At 41.1% G+C, this 17,973-nt stretch overlaps 2 protein-coding genes across 2 annotated transcripts in view; both read right to left on the reverse strand.

Moving 5' to 3' along the window:
- myo7ba (myosin VIIBa) overlaps window positions 1-3,482 on the reverse strand; it is a 21,255-nt gene extending 17,773 nt beyond the window's left edge. Inside the window, exons 1-8 of the mRNA XM_025054226.1 lie at window positions 2,921-3,482; window positions 2,521-2,701; window positions 2,322-2,369; window positions 2,141-2,242; window positions 1,896-2,048; window positions 711-895; window positions 240-361; window positions 15-157 (exon numbers count right to left, since the gene is read on the reverse strand). Of these exons, the coding sequence (XP_024909994.1) occupies window positions 15-157; window positions 240-361; window positions 711-895; window positions 1,896-2,048; window positions 2,141-2,242; window positions 2,322-2,339 (723 nt within the window). The 5' untranslated portion in view covers window positions 2,340-2,369; window positions 2,521-2,701; window positions 2,921-3,482. The remainder of the gene's footprint in view (window positions 1-14; window positions 158-239; window positions 362-710; window positions 896-1,895; window positions 2,049-2,140; window positions 2,243-2,321; window positions 2,370-2,520; window positions 2,702-2,920) is intronic.
- Window positions 3,483-4,706: 1,224 nt separating this feature from the next.
- Window positions 4,707-15,339, reverse strand: sap130a (Sin3A-associated protein a). The gene is given in 21 exon segments (XM_017042007.2): window positions 4,707-5,508; window positions 6,397-6,510; window positions 6,710-6,813; window positions 6,895-7,020; window positions 7,116-7,358; window positions 7,463-7,821; window positions 7,904-8,002; window positions 8,255-8,420; window positions 8,507-8,797; window positions 8,916-9,044; window positions 9,907-10,062; window positions 10,186-10,287; window positions 10,374-10,461; window positions 10,549-10,696; window positions 11,419-11,543; window positions 11,631-11,746; window positions 11,874-12,000; window positions 12,094-12,258; window positions 13,152-13,411; window positions 13,690-13,817; window positions 14,720-15,339. Coding segments are annotated over 20 exon segments (3,198 nt in total). The 5' UTR covers window positions 13,811-13,817; window positions 14,720-15,339; the 3' UTR covers window positions 4,707-5,349.
- Between the last annotated feature and the right edge of the window lie 2,634 nt (window positions 15,340-17,973).

Below are 17,973 nucleotides of genomic sequence, written 5' to 3' on the forward strand. Positions count from 1 at the left end.
GTTTTTTTACCAACCTGACGACAAACTCTGGACTTCTCCAGCAGGTACTGTTCAATGCAGGCTCCCTCAATGGCCCCGGACTCAGCAAAGAGGATGTTGATGTACTTCCCAAAACGGCTGGAATTATCGTTGCGGATAGTTTTGGCATTTCCAAAAGCTGAAGTGAAAAAAAAACATTAATGTAGGACTCAGGTCTGGTCAAAGAATCATTTGATGAATTTATGTTGCTCTGCTCCTACCCTCCATGATGGGGTTTGCTTCCAGAACCTGCTGCTCAATCCAGGAGTGCCGTCCACTTATTGCTGCCAAGAACTGCAGCATCAACTTGGTGCTCTCAGTTTTCCCTGCTCCAGATTCTCCACTGATTTAAGGAGAAAATATTTTCTATTATTCATTTGTATAGCTGTAAGCTGTAAGACTGTATAGATGTAACTACTCCATAACGTATTAAAATTGTTTTCTCAATTGATTATTATTTATTAAAGTTACATATATTGTCCATTGCTGTGTGATAACAAACAAACTCATAACTTATCAGGTTAAGAAACTCTGCTGCATGGACTTTTAAAAATGCCTTTTAAGCTCCCGTCGGCCATACAAAGTAACTTAGCGGATCACATTTGGTCCCCGGGCCTTGAGTTTGACACGTGTCCGAAACTAATCTACTCAATACCAATGACAAAGGAAAATCCTGCTCAGCAGAATCTGACCTGATGACACAGCACTGGTTCTTTTTGTTGCGATGCATGTTGAAAAAACAGTTGTCTGCAACGGCGAAGACGTGTGGCGGGAGCTCTCCCAGTCGTCGATCCTTGTACATGTGTATGTAGTCCGGGGTGTAGATGGGCAACACATTGTAAGGGTTGACTGCAACCAGAATGGAGCCTGTATATGTCTTAAAACAAAGATAGTCATTAGCCAACACACATGGAAACAAAACTGTCAAATGCACGTGCTTTTATTTATTTATTTTTAATCTGTGTTTTTAGGCAATAAACATAGTTAAGGACTGCTTAGTCATAAAAGACGTAAAATTAATTACAATTTTCAAATTTAATTAAATTAATAAAGTTCTATCTATCTATTTGAACCACAGCTGCAAATGTTACTACAGAACAGGCAGTGTGTTGTCAACCTTTGTTTGATGAATTTGAACCACAGCTGCAAATGTTACTAAGTCGGTCCACCAAATGTTAATTGTACATATAAATACACAACAAAAGAGGAGTGTCATCAACGTACAAATAAAAATAAAATAAAAGACGAAGTCAATTTTTTTGGTTAGCAGATGGGCTAGTTTGCATGACTAAATTTGAATGTTTTAGCACTGCTGCTCTGGAGGATAAATGTTTTGCAATTTTGGTTTAGGGTGTAGACCACAGACAGGAAGTGCATACATAATTTCACATTTTACATTATATTATTAGGGAATTTGGTCAACTTTGGTGCACCGACTTAGGGAATTTGGTCAACTTTGGTGCACTTTCAATATAATTAAAATCGGGCTAATGAGTTTATGGTTTTATTTCAGGACTAACAGCTACTGGTCAAATAATAACAGTATGAATATTCCTTATGTCTAAGTCTAGACATAACACACAGTTTCTAAAGCGCTGGTCCATCAAATCCAAACCAGACTAACACCAAATGAATAACGGCATGAATTTGAAATGAAAACACACTGCTCGGCTTTGTAGCAGTAACACAGCACATTCTGTTTAAACACAGACTTCACAGTCTCTATGGAGACAGGCAGCACTGTGATAACAGCACAGGGCAAAGTCTGAAACACCGAGACATTCGAAGAACAGGGAGGCAGAGATGAAAAAGCACTTACACAGCTGGTTATGAAACCGTAAACCTACAGCTAGGTGGAGCAGAGAAGTGAAACCTACATAGATGATGCCTTCTTTGTGTCGCACCAGAAGGTTGCGCAGGAGCCCCGCCTCATTAAGATCACCCAGCCTTATCATGTCATCCACTCCCTTCACAGAGGTGGGGTGCATGGGTCGGATGGCGCCCTCTGTCTTTTTGTTAATCTTGTGCTCCTGCGTATAAAAAGGCCACAATAATATCCCGAGGTTTGAGCTAGGTTTCTTGAACTAAACAAACACGAATGTTGCGAGCGTGAATTTTGTACCTTTCCTTCATCATCAATCAACTGGAGCTGGCCAGTTTGGCTTATGGTCACCTCGGCACCGATTGGCACACCAGCTCCAGAATCCACCCATACAAAATCGCCCTAGATTTGAAAGAAAAAAAAAATTAGAGTAACAATAGAGATACAGAAATGTTTCTAGTTTAAAGAAGATTATTCATACCTTGCTCAAATGCAGCATGGTGGGGCATGGGTTAAAACTGTAGTTCACCTGAAACACAATGCCCAGATACATACATTAACAGATTGGTTTGTTTAAAATTGGTCTCAACTGGAAAATTACACTTCAACTTAACACATTTCATTATGAATTGTCAGTCTCAGTCATAGATATTCATGACAGTTTTAACAAAAGTTCTTACCTTCTGGTAGACTCCTGCTGCTGCTCAGGGAACAACAGGAATGGCCAGGAATCAGAAGGAAGTCCAGTTTCCCATCAAACACCTTTTTATTACCTTTTGACTTTGCTCCCACAACGGTGGAACCACCCTTAATCATGACGCACCAGACATGGAGTTAATACCATGAATGATTGTCCATGGCCTGGTGACGACAGAGAAGAAAGAAAATATTACTCTATTTATTTGTGTCTTAAAATAACTTGAGAGGATGAGTGTTAGGTCAGGTATAAGCAATATATACATAAATGACACGATCAAATTGAAATATATTACGTATATATATACACATTATTTTAGTGCATGTACGAGGTTTTCTTAGTCTGAGTCCATTTTATGAAATGTAAATCAGTTGTTGTCTTACCTTCATTCGTTAATATCGTCCATGTCTTTCCTTTTCAGTTTACTTTCTTGTTTATGTCCTCCTTATTTTTCCTCTTATAGTTTCAAACGTCTCTCCACCTCCATCATCCTTATTACCATAATTGTTCACAGTACTCCTTTTGAAAAGAGCTAGTTATTGCCCTGTTAATGGAAGAAACACAAGACATAATTAAGCAAATTACTGTTGGGCTCACGTCTGCCCCCTTTGGTGGAACGTGGTAGTGTTCTGCGTCATCTCCTTTACACAGGGGTTTCATTGCAGATCAACGCGACTGGATATTTCACACACTTACCTACAAAATAAGAGGAAGTGTAGAGGGTCATGGTGTATTATAAACATTTTTTTTTTCAAAGATTATATAGGAAATATACAGATGTACGTTTCTGTATGATACAGAGACAGAACGGGAAACAACAAATACTACTGCTCTTCATCCTTATCCCCAACCACTGAGATTGAGAAAATAAATGTTACTTCTTTTTTAATTCATTTACATAATTATTATATTAATCATTTAATTAATAAAAAGAAGAAAACATTGTATTTGTTTAGATTATATTAATCATTTAATTAATAAAAAATTACTTGTGTATATAAATAAAATAATTTAAAATAGTATAAAACAAATACAATTATATTTAAGAGTGTGACCTCCACTCACCCCACTGCCACTTGTCTGCGGAAAATTTGTACTGCAAAAGAACGGGCCAATGTTAGGGACCACTAGGGTAGAGATGTTGACAAATAGTGATAGTATTTTTAAATGCTTTCAGGTTTTTTGTAATGTATCAAAAATAAATAAAACCAAGCAGCAATTCAAACAGCATGCTGGAGACTCAAAGAGGCTTGGATACAATTTACAATCTTTGATTAACAAAACCCACATCTTTATACCGTGAGAGCAGGTTAGGTGCCAGAAATCAGTGCACATGTGCATAACACGTAGATAACCATTTACATAACGTATTTCTTAGGTTACTTTTAAGCTTTTTCCAGTACTTTGATGTTGATATGGTAGATTTCTGTCACACGTGGACAAACAGAGGTACAGGCAGTTTCCATGAAGAGTTATAGACATGTTTTCTGCTACTGATAGGTAAAGAATTGCTCATGGCTTTGTAAATGAAATGAAAATGTTGATTTAAAAAAATAAAAAAATTAACAAGATCAAAAAGCTACTCATCCATTGTAAAAACATGCACAAAGATTTTCCAAGATGATCAGAAGATCAGTGGTGTACCCACAGAATAAAGCCTGATTCAAAACAGTAGTTGAACTATGACCCTTATGACCGTAAATCTCCACAACCGACACGACAAGCTGTCCCATTAGTAAAACATACAAAGAAAATATAAAGAAAAATTAAAAGAAACGTGAATTATATTGTTTAGGTGTCTTTACTATAATTACACAGACAAAAACAATGTACAGTAGCTGAATGTTTTAGGCTCACTTATACCACGACACACCATAATACACTCAGGAAAACGAAGCGGCACACGTCACAACATGTTGATTGTATACAAAAACTACTTAGAATCGCTTCTATAGAACAAAAACAAAAAAAAGCACATTTACAGTGATTTACAACGATCCGACCCGCTACTGGATCACATTCTGCTGGCTCTCTTAAGCGCTGAAACCAAGTCAAAATGTGTTACAACAACCATGACATGTCACCATGCTGTGAATTAAGATGACCTGTGGCAGTTTTTAATGGTCAGATGTGATTTCAATCCTCTTTTTTTTTTTTTTTTTTTTTTTTTTTTTTTTTTTACACGTTCAGATATCTATTCACACCCTCTCTTTTTTCACGCCACGCCATATGAGAACTTTTGTTTTAAGGTGAAGTTTTTAATACGTTTTTTGTTTACCTACAGACCACACATTTGTCATTGTTCATTTCTCACCAAATGTAGAGGTAAGTGTTTATCTGTAAACAAATGTGTTTGGAGGAAAAAAAAAAGAAGAGGAAAGCGCAATCTTTTTCCCAATATTTCACACTGACTGTATGAACTCAAATGATTTAAAAAGGAATAAATCAAATGAACAACTTTTGTGTGGTTAAGATGAAATACTAAGGCCTTCACATTACTTGAACTTAGTGCTACAAATTCACAGCAGTTCTGCACTGAACCTTTAGTCTCATAAAGAACGATGCACAAACTAAATTGTCAAATGAACAGAATATGGATCATCGGTGACAGGTCCATGACCACACACAGAACATAAATGCTGCGTCTTCGACTCTTTCTTTTTCTCTCACATTCTCTCTGCTGGCCCAAACGCATGTAGGGATGGTGTGTGAGATTGTATGCAGCGAATCATAGCACCAAATTCTGACCAGCTCTTTCGGGCACCGTCAGAGATCAGTTGACAGCCGCTGTCGTCAACGAAGAGTCCGTCTCTCACGCCCGCTCTTTGCGCTTTAGCTTGGAGGACTTTTTGACGGCACCGTTTTTGTTGAGCAGCTTCAGAACCTTCTCCTTGTGGTCCAGTACTTTCATCATGGTGTCCCTGGCCTCCGTTACCTGGTCCATCACCAGCTTGCAGCGTTGCATGTTGCCCTGCCGAGCACAAAAAGAACCACTGTAAACTATAGAAATCCCGTGTGTCAGCAGACCACATGACATTTGTTTTTTTTCCATCAACAGAATTTGTTTTTTTAGATTTTAATCTGTCCAAGTGGATGAGTTTTAACAGTGCTCTGCCCTGTAAACATCGTTTACCATAAAAGGTCTTTTCACTAAGATTTGCATCTTTGATTTATAAATATCCATACATTTCATTATATTTACATCCATCAGTCAACAGCACCGCTGCTTTGCATACTAGAACCTGCAAATAGATTTACAATTCTAAATAATCAGAATTTCAGGAACTGGTTCAATGAGAACAGGTTCTCGATTTGCATCGCTAGTACTAAAGCGTGTGTCGACTTTATCTGAGCAACATCCTGTAGAATGTAAAGTGGAATTTTTTTTTTTTACTTTTTCCAGAATGATTAACATCTGTTTTTTTCCTGTATTTTAATGTCTTTCTGAGGTTGATTAATTTTTTTCCCAGTTAAAGGATTTTAATAATATATGAATATCAAAACTAGATGGTGGCAAATATGCAAGTGTTTTTTTTAATTTTACAGATAAGAACTCAATAAGATAAAAAAAAGTTTTTTGAGTTTCCAGCAAGTGTTGGACTACTGCAGGGCTGCCCTTTGTCACCGGTTCTGTTCATTATATTTATGGACAGAATTTCTAGGCGCAACGGAACAAAACGTGAGATGGACAGGCGGATCGGTGCAGTGGCCGCAGTAATGAGGAAGTGACAGGGGAGAGGGAAGTCTGGGTGTCCCTGCTCAGACTGTTGCCCCCGCGACCCGGCCCCGGATAAGCGGTTGATGATGGATGGATGGATGGATTTTTGAATTATCTTTGCCATGTTCAAACCCACTGTACCTGTATCAGCTCATTGATTCGGTGAAGGTCATCATCGGCTCCTGCTCTCTTTTTTGGGATGAGGCCCTCTTGAAGGGTAGACAGACGGCTGTACACATCATGCTCCAAACTGGACTATAAATGAAATAAAAATATGACACGTTAACTGTGGATAAATAAAATTAAAGTATGAGAGAGGATGGGTTCATTAGGTCAACTACAGGTCACTTTCACCAGTAGATGTCACTGTATAGTAGAGGTGCTTGCTAATGTTGGGCGTCTAAACTTAAAGCATGCCATCGAGATCAATACAGGTCTGGGTTCCGGCGCTCACCAACTGCCTGAGTTGAGCAGCACACAGGTGAATCTTCCAGCCCTGAGCCCTGCAGGCGACTCCTCTCTGATTGGCCATGTCTTGTAAAGTACCCTTCTTTTCCTCTGTGTGGGAAAGACAAAAAAAAAAGTTCATAAAACAGGCTAAGACCAGATCAAGTTTTCTTCACGCTGTAATATATCAACCTTTGACTCTAATGTCGCTGTATCTCTGGAAATGGTGATAGGCAGCTTTCCAGGGGTTACGGTAGTGACGCAGGAGAGTGACAGGAGGTCGAGGTCGGACTGGAACGTAGCGGACTCCCTCTTCATCTGAAGATAAACGTGCGCGTTAGACACAGTACTGTGTATGTTCAACAACACTTATCGAAACAGCCGGGGTTTCTGCTTTTTAATGCGCGACTTACCGACATACTCTCTTGGCGGAGACTCGCACCTCTCAGCCCTGCCGGTGATCGGCCTTCCTGGGGTCTTTTCCTCATCTGTGCTGTTGGTCTCCACCATTTCACTCTCCTCCGTAGATATGACATGCTGCTGCTTGCGGGGCTTCTTTCGAGGAGACGCGCCGGGGATCAGTTCTCCCGGGGGAGCGTTGAGGGTGGAAGCCTGGATGTTGAGCGGCGGTGGTAACGACAGGTTTGCATTTGAATCTGCGGTGGGAGGAAAATAACGCATCGTTAACTCCTGGTTGTCTTTACATTACTTTTTATGGCTATTGCATGAAAAAAAAAAAAAGAGAGAAAGGGAAATGCACCTGGCTGGGTTTCCATGTTCTCTACCTCCTGCTTAATTTTCACTTCTTGGCAGTTGGAGCTGGCAGCCCCTGCTACAGTGCTACTGGCAGCAGGCTGTATGGGAGAAGCCACAGTGTTGGCCATTGAAATGGGAACAGAGGGAGTCACGGCCATGGTGGCCGGTAGCGCTGACAGGACGGTCGACGGCTGAGAGGGAGGCACGGGTCCCGGGGTGGTCAGCAAGGTGGGGATGGCCTGGGCAAGGTGCTGGGTCCCAGAGGACACCACCTGCTGTTCTCCCAACTTGGAAGGTAGAGCTTCTACTGTCGCCATGACGGGAGGAGCCACAGCCATGTGCACCTCAGCTTTAGGTTTACCACTGCGGGAGTAAGTTCTGGTGTGAGGACAGGGGGCGCATGATGAGATGTGCATTTCATTAGAGTGATAATAAATCAACCAACCCTGCGGGTCGAGGAGATCCTGCTCCTCTCACGCCGCTGTCCATTCGACCACTGCCCGAGTCAGCAGGCTGTGCAGGAATGAGGTTCTTACGAACACAACTAAAAAGAAAAAAAAAGAAAACATGATCGTTTAGGCCAGGGGTGTCAAACTCATTTTCACCAGGGGGCCACATCAGCAATACAGTTCCTTTACTGGTACTACATATTCTAAATAAACAATATTCCAGTTATATATTTATATAACAATTGTGTTGCTATTATATCATATTTATTATTAGCAGTGACGACCTACTGTCAATCTTTTCGGAGATTTTCAACCAGATACCAGAAACAACCAGATTCTTTTCCTACCTTTCATTTGCGGGCTTCTTGCGGAGGATGCTGGGTCTCGGGGAGGAGACTAGTGTGGGAGCACCTCCTCCTTGGGCATGTGCCTGCACCATTGTAGCAACAGGCTGAGTGGCCCCAAAGGTACTGCTGATTGGACTGGCTACGAACCCATCAGCCAAAACAACCCCTGGAAGAAATAAAGAGCGTCTTATTACGAGGCAACGACTCCGTTTATTGGTGATGTTTTCTACACGGTATACAAGTTATCATTACCAGGTTTCGCCTCAGACTGTGGCTGCTGCTGCTGCTGTGTGACCACAGGCGTCTGCTGAATGCCCTGTGTCGTTATGGAGGCAGAGGTGTGCAGGCCCTGCACTCCTATCGGTGCAGGCTGAATGCCTTGAGCAGCGATCGGCGCCGGCTGAATTCCTTGGGTGCTGATTTGTGCAGAGGGCAGACCGATGCGGTCAACCGCCATCAGCTGCATGTGGTTCAGGTGGACGGTGGTGGCCACGCCCACTCCTGGTTGTGTGGGCAGCGCTGAACTGGGAGCTTGGGGAGTGACTTGTTGAGAATGGACACGATGTTAACAAACTTGTATGTTTCATTTACTGTCTGTTTCAATATTATCTGGTATATATATCTTAGTGTTCTTTAAACAATAAGAACCCAATGGACATACCTGGGTATTGCCTGATGGTAGACACGGAGCTGCTGATGGGTGAGGGAGGAGTGTGGGAAGAGGGGAAGAGGTGGGGGGGGGGGGGGGGGGGGGGGGGGGAGTGTGACGGGAAAAAAAAAAAAAAGAAAAACCCCAAATAATTACATTTTTTTTTATCTTGTAAGACATTTGTCAAAGTCGCTTAAATCAAATAACGATTGAAGGACCAGGTAGTTTATAATAAGTCCTTTGTTTTGATGCACAGAAGTACAAGTATATTAGATATTTATGGTTATTTATTCATATTTAATTAAATCTAATTTTACAAATAAATATCCTGAACATGAAGTGTTTGTGTTTTTTTTTCAAAATCAAGTGGGCCAGATTGAATACCCTAGCGCATATGTGTCAAACTCAAGGCCCGGGGGCCAAATGCGGCCCGCCGAGCCTTTTTGTGTGGCCCACGGGAGCTTAAAAAGTATTTAGTAAAGTCCATGCAGCAGAGTTTGTTAACATGAGAAATTAAACAGTTTTTTTTATTACACAGCAAAGAACAATATTTGTAATAATAATCAATAACAGAAACATCTGTCTTAGTCTGTTATGGAGTAGTTACATCTATACCAGCGGTCCCTGACCTTTTTTATTCCATTGATAGCAATGTTCAAAAGAGTTTTAATTGTTTTTACTCATTTTAAATTTGACACATGTCCAGATGCTAAGAGAATGTGACAACCAAAAGACCTATAATAATATCTACCAAATGACCCAGAGCCAAGAACCTATCTGGAGATCTACAGTATGGTGTAGACCATTGACCTTTTCATACCATGTTCCTTGTTTCACCTTGTTACATGAAGCAGGCCTTATAACTTCACAGTTCTTGTGAGACAGTAGCTGCTAGTATCATAAGTGTATAAATCAAAGTGGTCCAGATGCTAAGAGAATGTGACAACCAGTGCAGTGTAGTACCATTGTGCCAGTAATTCATACAACAAACAAAAAAAGTATTCCCCCGAGCCTCACCTGTTGTCACTTCTTGCCTCCATGGTGGCCGGGTTAGGAGAAGATCGATGTCCTGGGATTGGGATGAGGTTGGTTCTCTCTCCTGGGTAGTCAGATTGCACACGTGATGAGGAGTGAGCGATGGGCTGAGGCACCACTTTGGCTGCAAACGAAAACAAGAAACAGCTCAGGCAAATGAACGACAGAAACTACAAAAGTCGAATGTCCCGTGTGGCCGTACAGGACAGCGCTAACGGTGGGGGCCGAGACAGGAGGTCAAACTCACCCACGGGGATGGTTGAGGTGGTTACAGCCGTATGAGACGAGTGAGATGCCATAGTCATGGTGACCAGAGCGTTACTGGTGATCTGAGTATGTGGTACAGTGCCTGAAAATGAAGGAAACAGAATAAGAAATTGTAATGTACTGATCTAAATAAGTCTGTTCGTTTTGGATGGAAAGAAGCAATTATACCTATAGTGGTGGTTGACGGCACGGTTGTGGCAACGATTGGTGCCACAGTTGCTGCGGCCACTGGTGTCACAGTGCTGAAAATAGGCTTCTGTAAACAAAAAACAAGGGTGGTTTTCTCATCGACTGTATGCAAAACACAACAGTGTCTGTGAAGGAGTCATCAAATATTCATCACCTGTGTCATAGTGTGTGGAGCCTGAGGCTTTTGGGCCCCAATTGCAGGATGTGAAGGAAGCGTGATTCTTGTGGCAGTGTCCCGGGAATTTTGAGGCCTCTGGATACTAACAGTGGCTGGAGGTGGGTGGATGGTCAGGCCTGGGCGGCTAGAAGGACAGATTGAACAAGAGAAGAAAAAAAAGTTACATATCGTACAACAGAGGTCCCCAATCCTCAGTGCAGGCACTGGTGTTGGTCCGTAAGTCATTTGGTAACGGGCCACAGTGAAAAAATGTACTTCAGTTTTTTAAGAATCCAGTCATATCTCTTTACCTTTTTCATTCAAAGATAATTTGACAATGTTTCAAAACAACAGGTCATTCAGACTCTGATACTAACAGAAGAAAGTCTGAAAGATGTTTTATTTTGAGAATTTAATGATCCTTCAACGATGGTGCGGTATTACCAGTCTGCAGTAATGGCTGATACCGGACGTCCAGTTTCCTTTGTTGCTATCGGTCTTTTATAGTAGTATCTATGAAGACATGTTTTAGGTTTAAATGATTTCAATTAGAGATAGCTCAAACTGATACTCAGTATCGGTCCAATCTCAGTCGAAATTTCAGGAATGAACAACTGAAAAACAACTGTGGCCCTTCTGATCTAATTCCCAAGCCGGAATCGCAACTAAACTCTGAGTAACATGCCGTAAACAGGGACACTATCCCTTTAGCTACGGCCACCCACAGCATGCTGGAGGCAAAGAAGGCATTGGACAGTACAGGTTATCAGACATGAAAATGTTGTAGCCATCCCAAGTTCCACTCACTTAACATGCATGTCAGCTTATGCTGCACTGCACTGCACTGCACTGCACTGCGACACCTACCCATGTGTGACCTCGGCAGGGTGTGTAACAGTCGGATTAATAACCGGAGACTGCGTTCTGGTGGCAGAGATGGGAGCCACCACAGTTGGAAGCACAGCTGTGGAGGTTGTAACAGCAGGACGAGACTGAAGGCAGAAGGAGAAAAATGAACCAGTGGACGCAAAGCCTAAATTAATATATACCACATGGACGGATTTGTAGATGTAAAATACCTGAATGGCCTGGTGGATTATGTGCTGCAATGTGGGCTGGCCGGGACCCGCACTTGCACCGGTTGCTGGACGCAGGACAGTTTTGGAGCTGGACATAACCGCTGCTGCCGCAGCACCTGTGGTTCAAGAAGCATTCACGGATCAAGAGGAGTCCTCTTTAATGAATGAGGCGTAAACTCAAATCAGCGTTAAGGATAAACGAACACGGCGTCCAGTGTATTGATAATATTAAAACCAGCACACCTCTTGGTAAATGGGATGTGAACGTCTGAGGAGGGACAGCAGAGGTCCCGATTTGCAGGGCAGGAGCACTGCCTCGTATGATCTGAATGTTAGCAGGCATCAGATGGTGTAAGTTGCTGGGGTGACCCTGGGAATGGAACGATAATAGAAACGGTCAGATTTAAGTCATAAACAACCAATGAACACACGTTTACTTATGGCTAATGCGGCATGCACTCACCTGACTACTGATTGTAGCCACAGGGATAGATGGGGTTGGAGCAATACTACTCTCTATAGTGACTGTGATGTGACCTGGCACCTTTGGAGGTATGGGGATATGAGGCTGGTTGGAGGCAGGGGCGGGGGCAATAAGACGACTTGGCATGGGTGACTTTAAGACAGCCTGAATGAAACGAAGTATATATATAAAGAAAAAATACAATTACCTTATATTAAGGTACATTGTGAATGTATGTAAATACCACCAACCGGATTTATCCACTACACGTGGAAGCATGTAGTTATATTATTTGTATCATTATTATTTATTTTTATAACACATATTTAGAGTTATTTAAAAGTTAGACTTAGGGTTGTGGATTGTCTTGCCACTTGTAATAAAAACTAGGGCATAAAAAACAAATCATAAATTCATTAATCATAAGCCTGTTTTACTTATTGTAGGAACTGTAGTCACCTACACAAAAACCTAAAGCTATTTAGAATTTGGGTTGAGACTCAAATTCATTGTCCGTTTCAAACATATGTAAATGTAGAAAAATGAAACACGCAAGAACAACTGTAGAGACTAATGCCTAGCTATAACAACTAGGCGTGAACTGGCACCAGTCAATATGGGTGCTTCAGGTATAAAAAAAAAAATAAAAAATTTGATTTATTTGGTGCACTTTCATGTTGCTAATGTAAGGACAGGACCGTGAATGTATTTTTATCCAAAATTGGAAACAATATACTTCAATTTTATCCAATTCTAAAACTAGAATCGGTTCTATGATGACCTCTGTTGGCCACTGTGTGTAAAACTTTCATTTGGGTTTGAAAACATTTCATAAATGTTTCATAAATTGGTACAATGTTAATCGCAATTCACTTCCGGTAAAATCATCATATTGTTACCATTTATGTGGCTACATTGCAGCGTGCACAGTTTACCGAGTTACCAAACTCTTTGTACAAACTATGTCACTTTAGTGTCATCATGTTCCTGGTTTTCGGAAATTCAAACTAGGTGCCAGCACCACCTGGTGTTTAAGATTCCAACGCGATTGTTATTACCTTCATCTGCCCCTCAGTGAGGACTGCTGTTTGACCCTGTGGTAGATGCACAGAAGGAGCAGGTAGAGGCACAGGTGTACCAGCCTGCACTGGTACAGTCTGGGGAGCAGCTTGTGGCTGGCCATGGGTCTGCACTTGTGGATAAGGTCTGACCACCATGGTCTCCTGCTTGTCATCTCTGAAGGCCAAGGTTGGTCCTCCCCCTGCTGGTTGATGTTCCTGCTGTCCATGCTCTGCATCCCGACTGCCATCAGCATCAGCTATATAAAAAAAAAATCTTTACTGAGACACGTTTTTTCAAAAGCTCTTTCAGTACTTATACTTACTAATGATGACTTCTCATAAGTTTGGGTCATAATTTGATGTGTTAAGTGGATTTTATATGATTTGACAACTTGTTGTCTAATCTCCTATCGCTTGCATTGAAGTCATTTGCTCGCCAAACAAAATCAGTGGAGCCAATTTTTGTGTGTTGACATTGAAATTTTTCGCCATCTGTAAAAACTTCAATTGCTGTGTAGTGTTTAGGTGGTTTTACCTTGTGTATTTGACGCTTGATTAATAGACACAAGGTTTCCAGCAGCAGAGATTGGTGTTGGTCCTCCACTAGAAACAGGCATTCCGTGACGGGGGAATTGTTGAGAGCTCATTTTATCCATATAAGACCTGAAGAGTTAGAGCAGGTTATATACATAAAATTCAGTGTTTCATCAATTATGTTAATTGTTTTTCTATATTTTCTAAATTCATTCGACAGCTGTACTAGTACATTTGGCCTTGGATGACAACAACATTTAACATAGAGAATGAAACGCACAGGTCCAAGTATAAAAGTTAACAATTTGAGAAAAGCTGGTTGATGAAAAGGCTCGAGTTTCCCCAGATTAATTTTTTTGTAATTTTAATAATGTATTCAACAACAGAGTAACACAACAAAAGTATATTATAACTATGAAGTATCGCAAAACTGAATTGAAGACCCGGTTAATTGTATTTTACCAACAAATTACTAATAATTATTAGTGTGACAGGAAACGGAATACATGTTTGGTTTTTATCGACCAGCCAAGTCCAGTCCTTTACAGTTTAATTGTTGAAAATGTGTAGCGTTACTTTGGTTTTAGAATGTTGCAATAAGTCTTGCATATTAGAAATTCATGAGAAAATACAAGTATATTTTCATGTGAACTATTGAACATTTCATAATTGTTTAAATGACTGCCGCAAACGTAATTGGTCAACAAATGACACGAGACAGACGAAAATCACACAGTATATGCTAAAATATTTACCGAATATGCAAACACGGTAAACACTCGATTACGCTTATTTATCCAAACCATCTGCAACGACCTATTTACATAGGTTTAAGGTAACGTTTAATATAGTAAACTGTTGTTAGCTAGCTGCTGGAGATAGCAGCAGGCTAACGATAGCGTCGCCGTTCCGGCTGCTGTTTGTCTTATTCGTGTATTCCTGGACTTTCTAAAAAGGAAAAAACGGAAATGAACGCAAACTATATTTAAAAAAAGCAACGAAAGAGATTCCATAAAACGTGCAGAACTTACCGTATCACAGAGTTCTAATGTTGTGGTGTTTTTCTGGAATATTTTTTTCCATTCGTCTTCTCTTTTTTGCTCAACATGTAAGCCGGAAGATTTCTCTAACCGAACCGGACCGCCTTCTTCTTTTTTTCACCAGTCACAAAATAGACCCGGGCATAAGTTGACCAATTGCGGCGTCGAAAAGCTTTACTTGAGCCAGAAGGGAGGGGTCGAGAGGTCGCTGCTGATCACGTGGTTCAAAAACGTCAGTCGGGCTAGCACTCAAGCTAATCAGTGTCGTTCCCTTTGTATTTTATTTTCAGCACAACCTACGACAAAGCCCAATAAGGCGACTCAAGATGTGCACTTAGAGTAGGAAACAGTGTCTCCAGTTGAACAATAGAACATCGTTTAAATTATATTTGATGACGCTGTCAATATGTTTAGATTCTGTTACAGTTTCCACAACTGCTTTTGAGATAATCTCCCGTGTGCAGACCCGCTATGAGACGAACCGGGGCTGTAGTAGCCAATAAAACACAAACTGAACTGCAAAGTAAACTTTCTTACACAGTGTCATTCGATTCCTCTAACTCCCCAGCAGGTCACGTGACTACGAGACTCCCGCTTGAAAAATGTTTACAGCAAAACGCAGTACTGCTAAATCGCTGCTAGAGGGCGACATTACACCGTTCAAACATGGGAGTTTGTATGGGAGTACGCTCATAATGGTTTCCCCCCACTTGTAAAAGACAAAAAACAAACCCAAGGACAATAAAAGGTTATTTTGGACAATGTTAGTTTGTGTTTCTGTTGAAGTGTGGCAGATTGATCTAATTTATATGTCTTAACTGTTCTTTTATTTCCTAAGTCTTAAATGCCTGATGGAATAAAGACAAGATGACTAAAGATGGTTTTGGATAGATAGATAGATAGATAGATAGATAGATAGATAGATAGATAGATAGATAGATAGATAGATATACTTTATTGATCCCCAACTGGATAGCTACATGAATGTACTTTCTTTTGGCTGCATCCAAGAGGATAAGGTCTAAATAGACATGTTGACAGTTGCAGAAATAAAAATCCAAAAGGATAATAATTTTTTTCACGATAAGGTAGTTTGCACCTGGCTTCCCAGTGTTAAACCGTACCTGCTGCCTTAAATGTCTTTGCTTTAATTACCTAGAGTGCCTTGCTTTGCAGCACATGTAGTCTCAGCTCTTTCTGTAAAAAGAGGCTTCTTTCATCTCGGTAACAGCTCGCAGAGGAACGTTGCCCTGATTTATGTGGAAAAGTTGGAGGGAGGTGGGGGCACATTCCATGGAAGGCAGGAAGTATTTGAATCTCCTTGGAAATAAAGGCAAAACACAACGTCTTAATTTTTTTTTTCTCAAGAGTTTCACAAAGTCTTTTAAAAAGTACGCTCGATCTGCTCCAAAAGGAGAGAAAGATTTGGTCACCGCTGGTCTCATCCCTTGCTGTCCCATTAGGAGACAAATCTTTAAAACGTTATTGGCCTAAAAAAGTGCAATAACAATCAGATGCAGCTGGAATACCAAAACAAAATCTGGCACAAATGAGAAGGTAGAATGCAAAGAACGTACTATTGATGTGTTTAAAGAAACGTTTCCTTATTACATTTTTCTTTATTATTATCATGTGTTCTTCATCCTTCGTGCCTGGTGCTTTGATTATCCATTCACTGTTACTTGGGGGAGTGGTGAAAATCATGAGTCCAGATGTGTTTGGAATGCAGTCACATATTTTGATGTTTATTTTCCTTCATCTAAGAGTAGTGAAAATAGGTTTTAAGACACACTTGAATCCTTTGAATAATAAACAAGCTTTGATCAACTCGTGTAAACCTGGCACAGTCTGGAGTCATGATGCTGTAACCTTTCACCCATAAAACCCCTCAACACTCCTCAGAACCCCATCCGGGGGTCAGGGATCTTGTCCTGGTTGTGTGTTTGCAGAAAGAGTTTGAGAAATGATGAAAAGGGATTTTGATGCTTGACCCAAAGTGGAAGGAAATCAATTTCGATATGCTACATGTGCGGCCGTTTACACGGCTAGCTTCTCTGGGCGCAGAAAAACGGCGCTGCACAACAACAAGCAAAGAACGCTGGACAAAAATGTCTGGCATCTGTGGAATTTTCAGTCCCAGTGAACCAGGATTAACAAGGAATATTACCATAATTGTTCCCACATTGCGGAAGGTGTAACTATAAACTTTTCATCATGAAGCACATCGATACGCACGGTCATGTATTTGGGATTCTATTAAAACAAGCGGGCGAGATGTTTCATTTCCCGTTGACGTCAAAACATGACCGTGGCCCACCAAGAGCACCAACCAACTCCGCAGGTTTTGTTTTCTCAGAGTATTTGCTCACCTTGACTTTTGATGTTGACCGACTCTCGAGTTAATCATTTAAAGATGATGAAATGTTAATGAAACTTTGGCAACATTTTTGATCTTAAAAAAAAAAAACAAATCACGAGTGTGTCACTTACTGGTGATATCGAAAATGGAGTGACACAATTGTCAAATTCAATGAGGTCTGTCCTACAGTAGAATCTCTTGTTGACAGAGAGGCAGTCAACACCAAACCTAGCGAGATCAAGAGTTAGATGAAGATTAGATTTGTAGGTTAGTAGGAAAAAATACAAAAAAATAAGCTTTTATCAGAAGTGGTTGTCTAGACCAGGGGTTCCCAAGGCCCGGTTCGGGGACTGGTGCTGGTCCGTACGTCATTTTGTACCAGGCTGCAGTGGGCCAACCGATTCATGTGATTTGCTTGGCTAGCAGCACAGTTTGAACAAGAGACGTAAAGTTATATACTGTAGAACAGGGGTCCCCAATCCCTGGTCCGGGGACCAATGCCAGTCCGTAGATCATTTGGTACCGGGTCACAGCGGGACAGTTAAAAAAAGGACTTCAGTTTTACTAATTGACTTCATTCCTAAAGAATCCAGTCATATCCCTTTAGTTTGTTCATTCAAAGATAACCGCTGGACCAGACCTTAGACCAGACTTAGCACCAAGATCACCACAGACCTAATCAGTGAGACGACACTCAAAGACACACGTCCTGTGATTGTACCACCCAGTGAGTTAGCCAGTGGGAATGTTAAAATGAATGACGACCAAGGGTCTGCTAACCCAGAGGGGAACAAGGGTCTAGTGATCCGGACCCCAACTCATCATGTCCCACTTGGACACTATTAGACCACCCAACAAGAGAGCCCCAAAGGGCAAACGGGGACAA

The sequence above is a fragment of the Cynoglossus semilaevis genome, chromosome 2 (assembly GCF_000523025.1).
Source record: "Cynoglossus semilaevis isolate Cse_v1.0 chromosome 2, Cse_v1.0, whole genome shotgun sequence".
In the NCBI taxonomy this organism is placed as follows: domain Eukaryota; kingdom Metazoa; phylum Chordata; class Actinopteri; order Pleuronectiformes; family Cynoglossidae; genus Cynoglossus; species Cynoglossus semilaevis.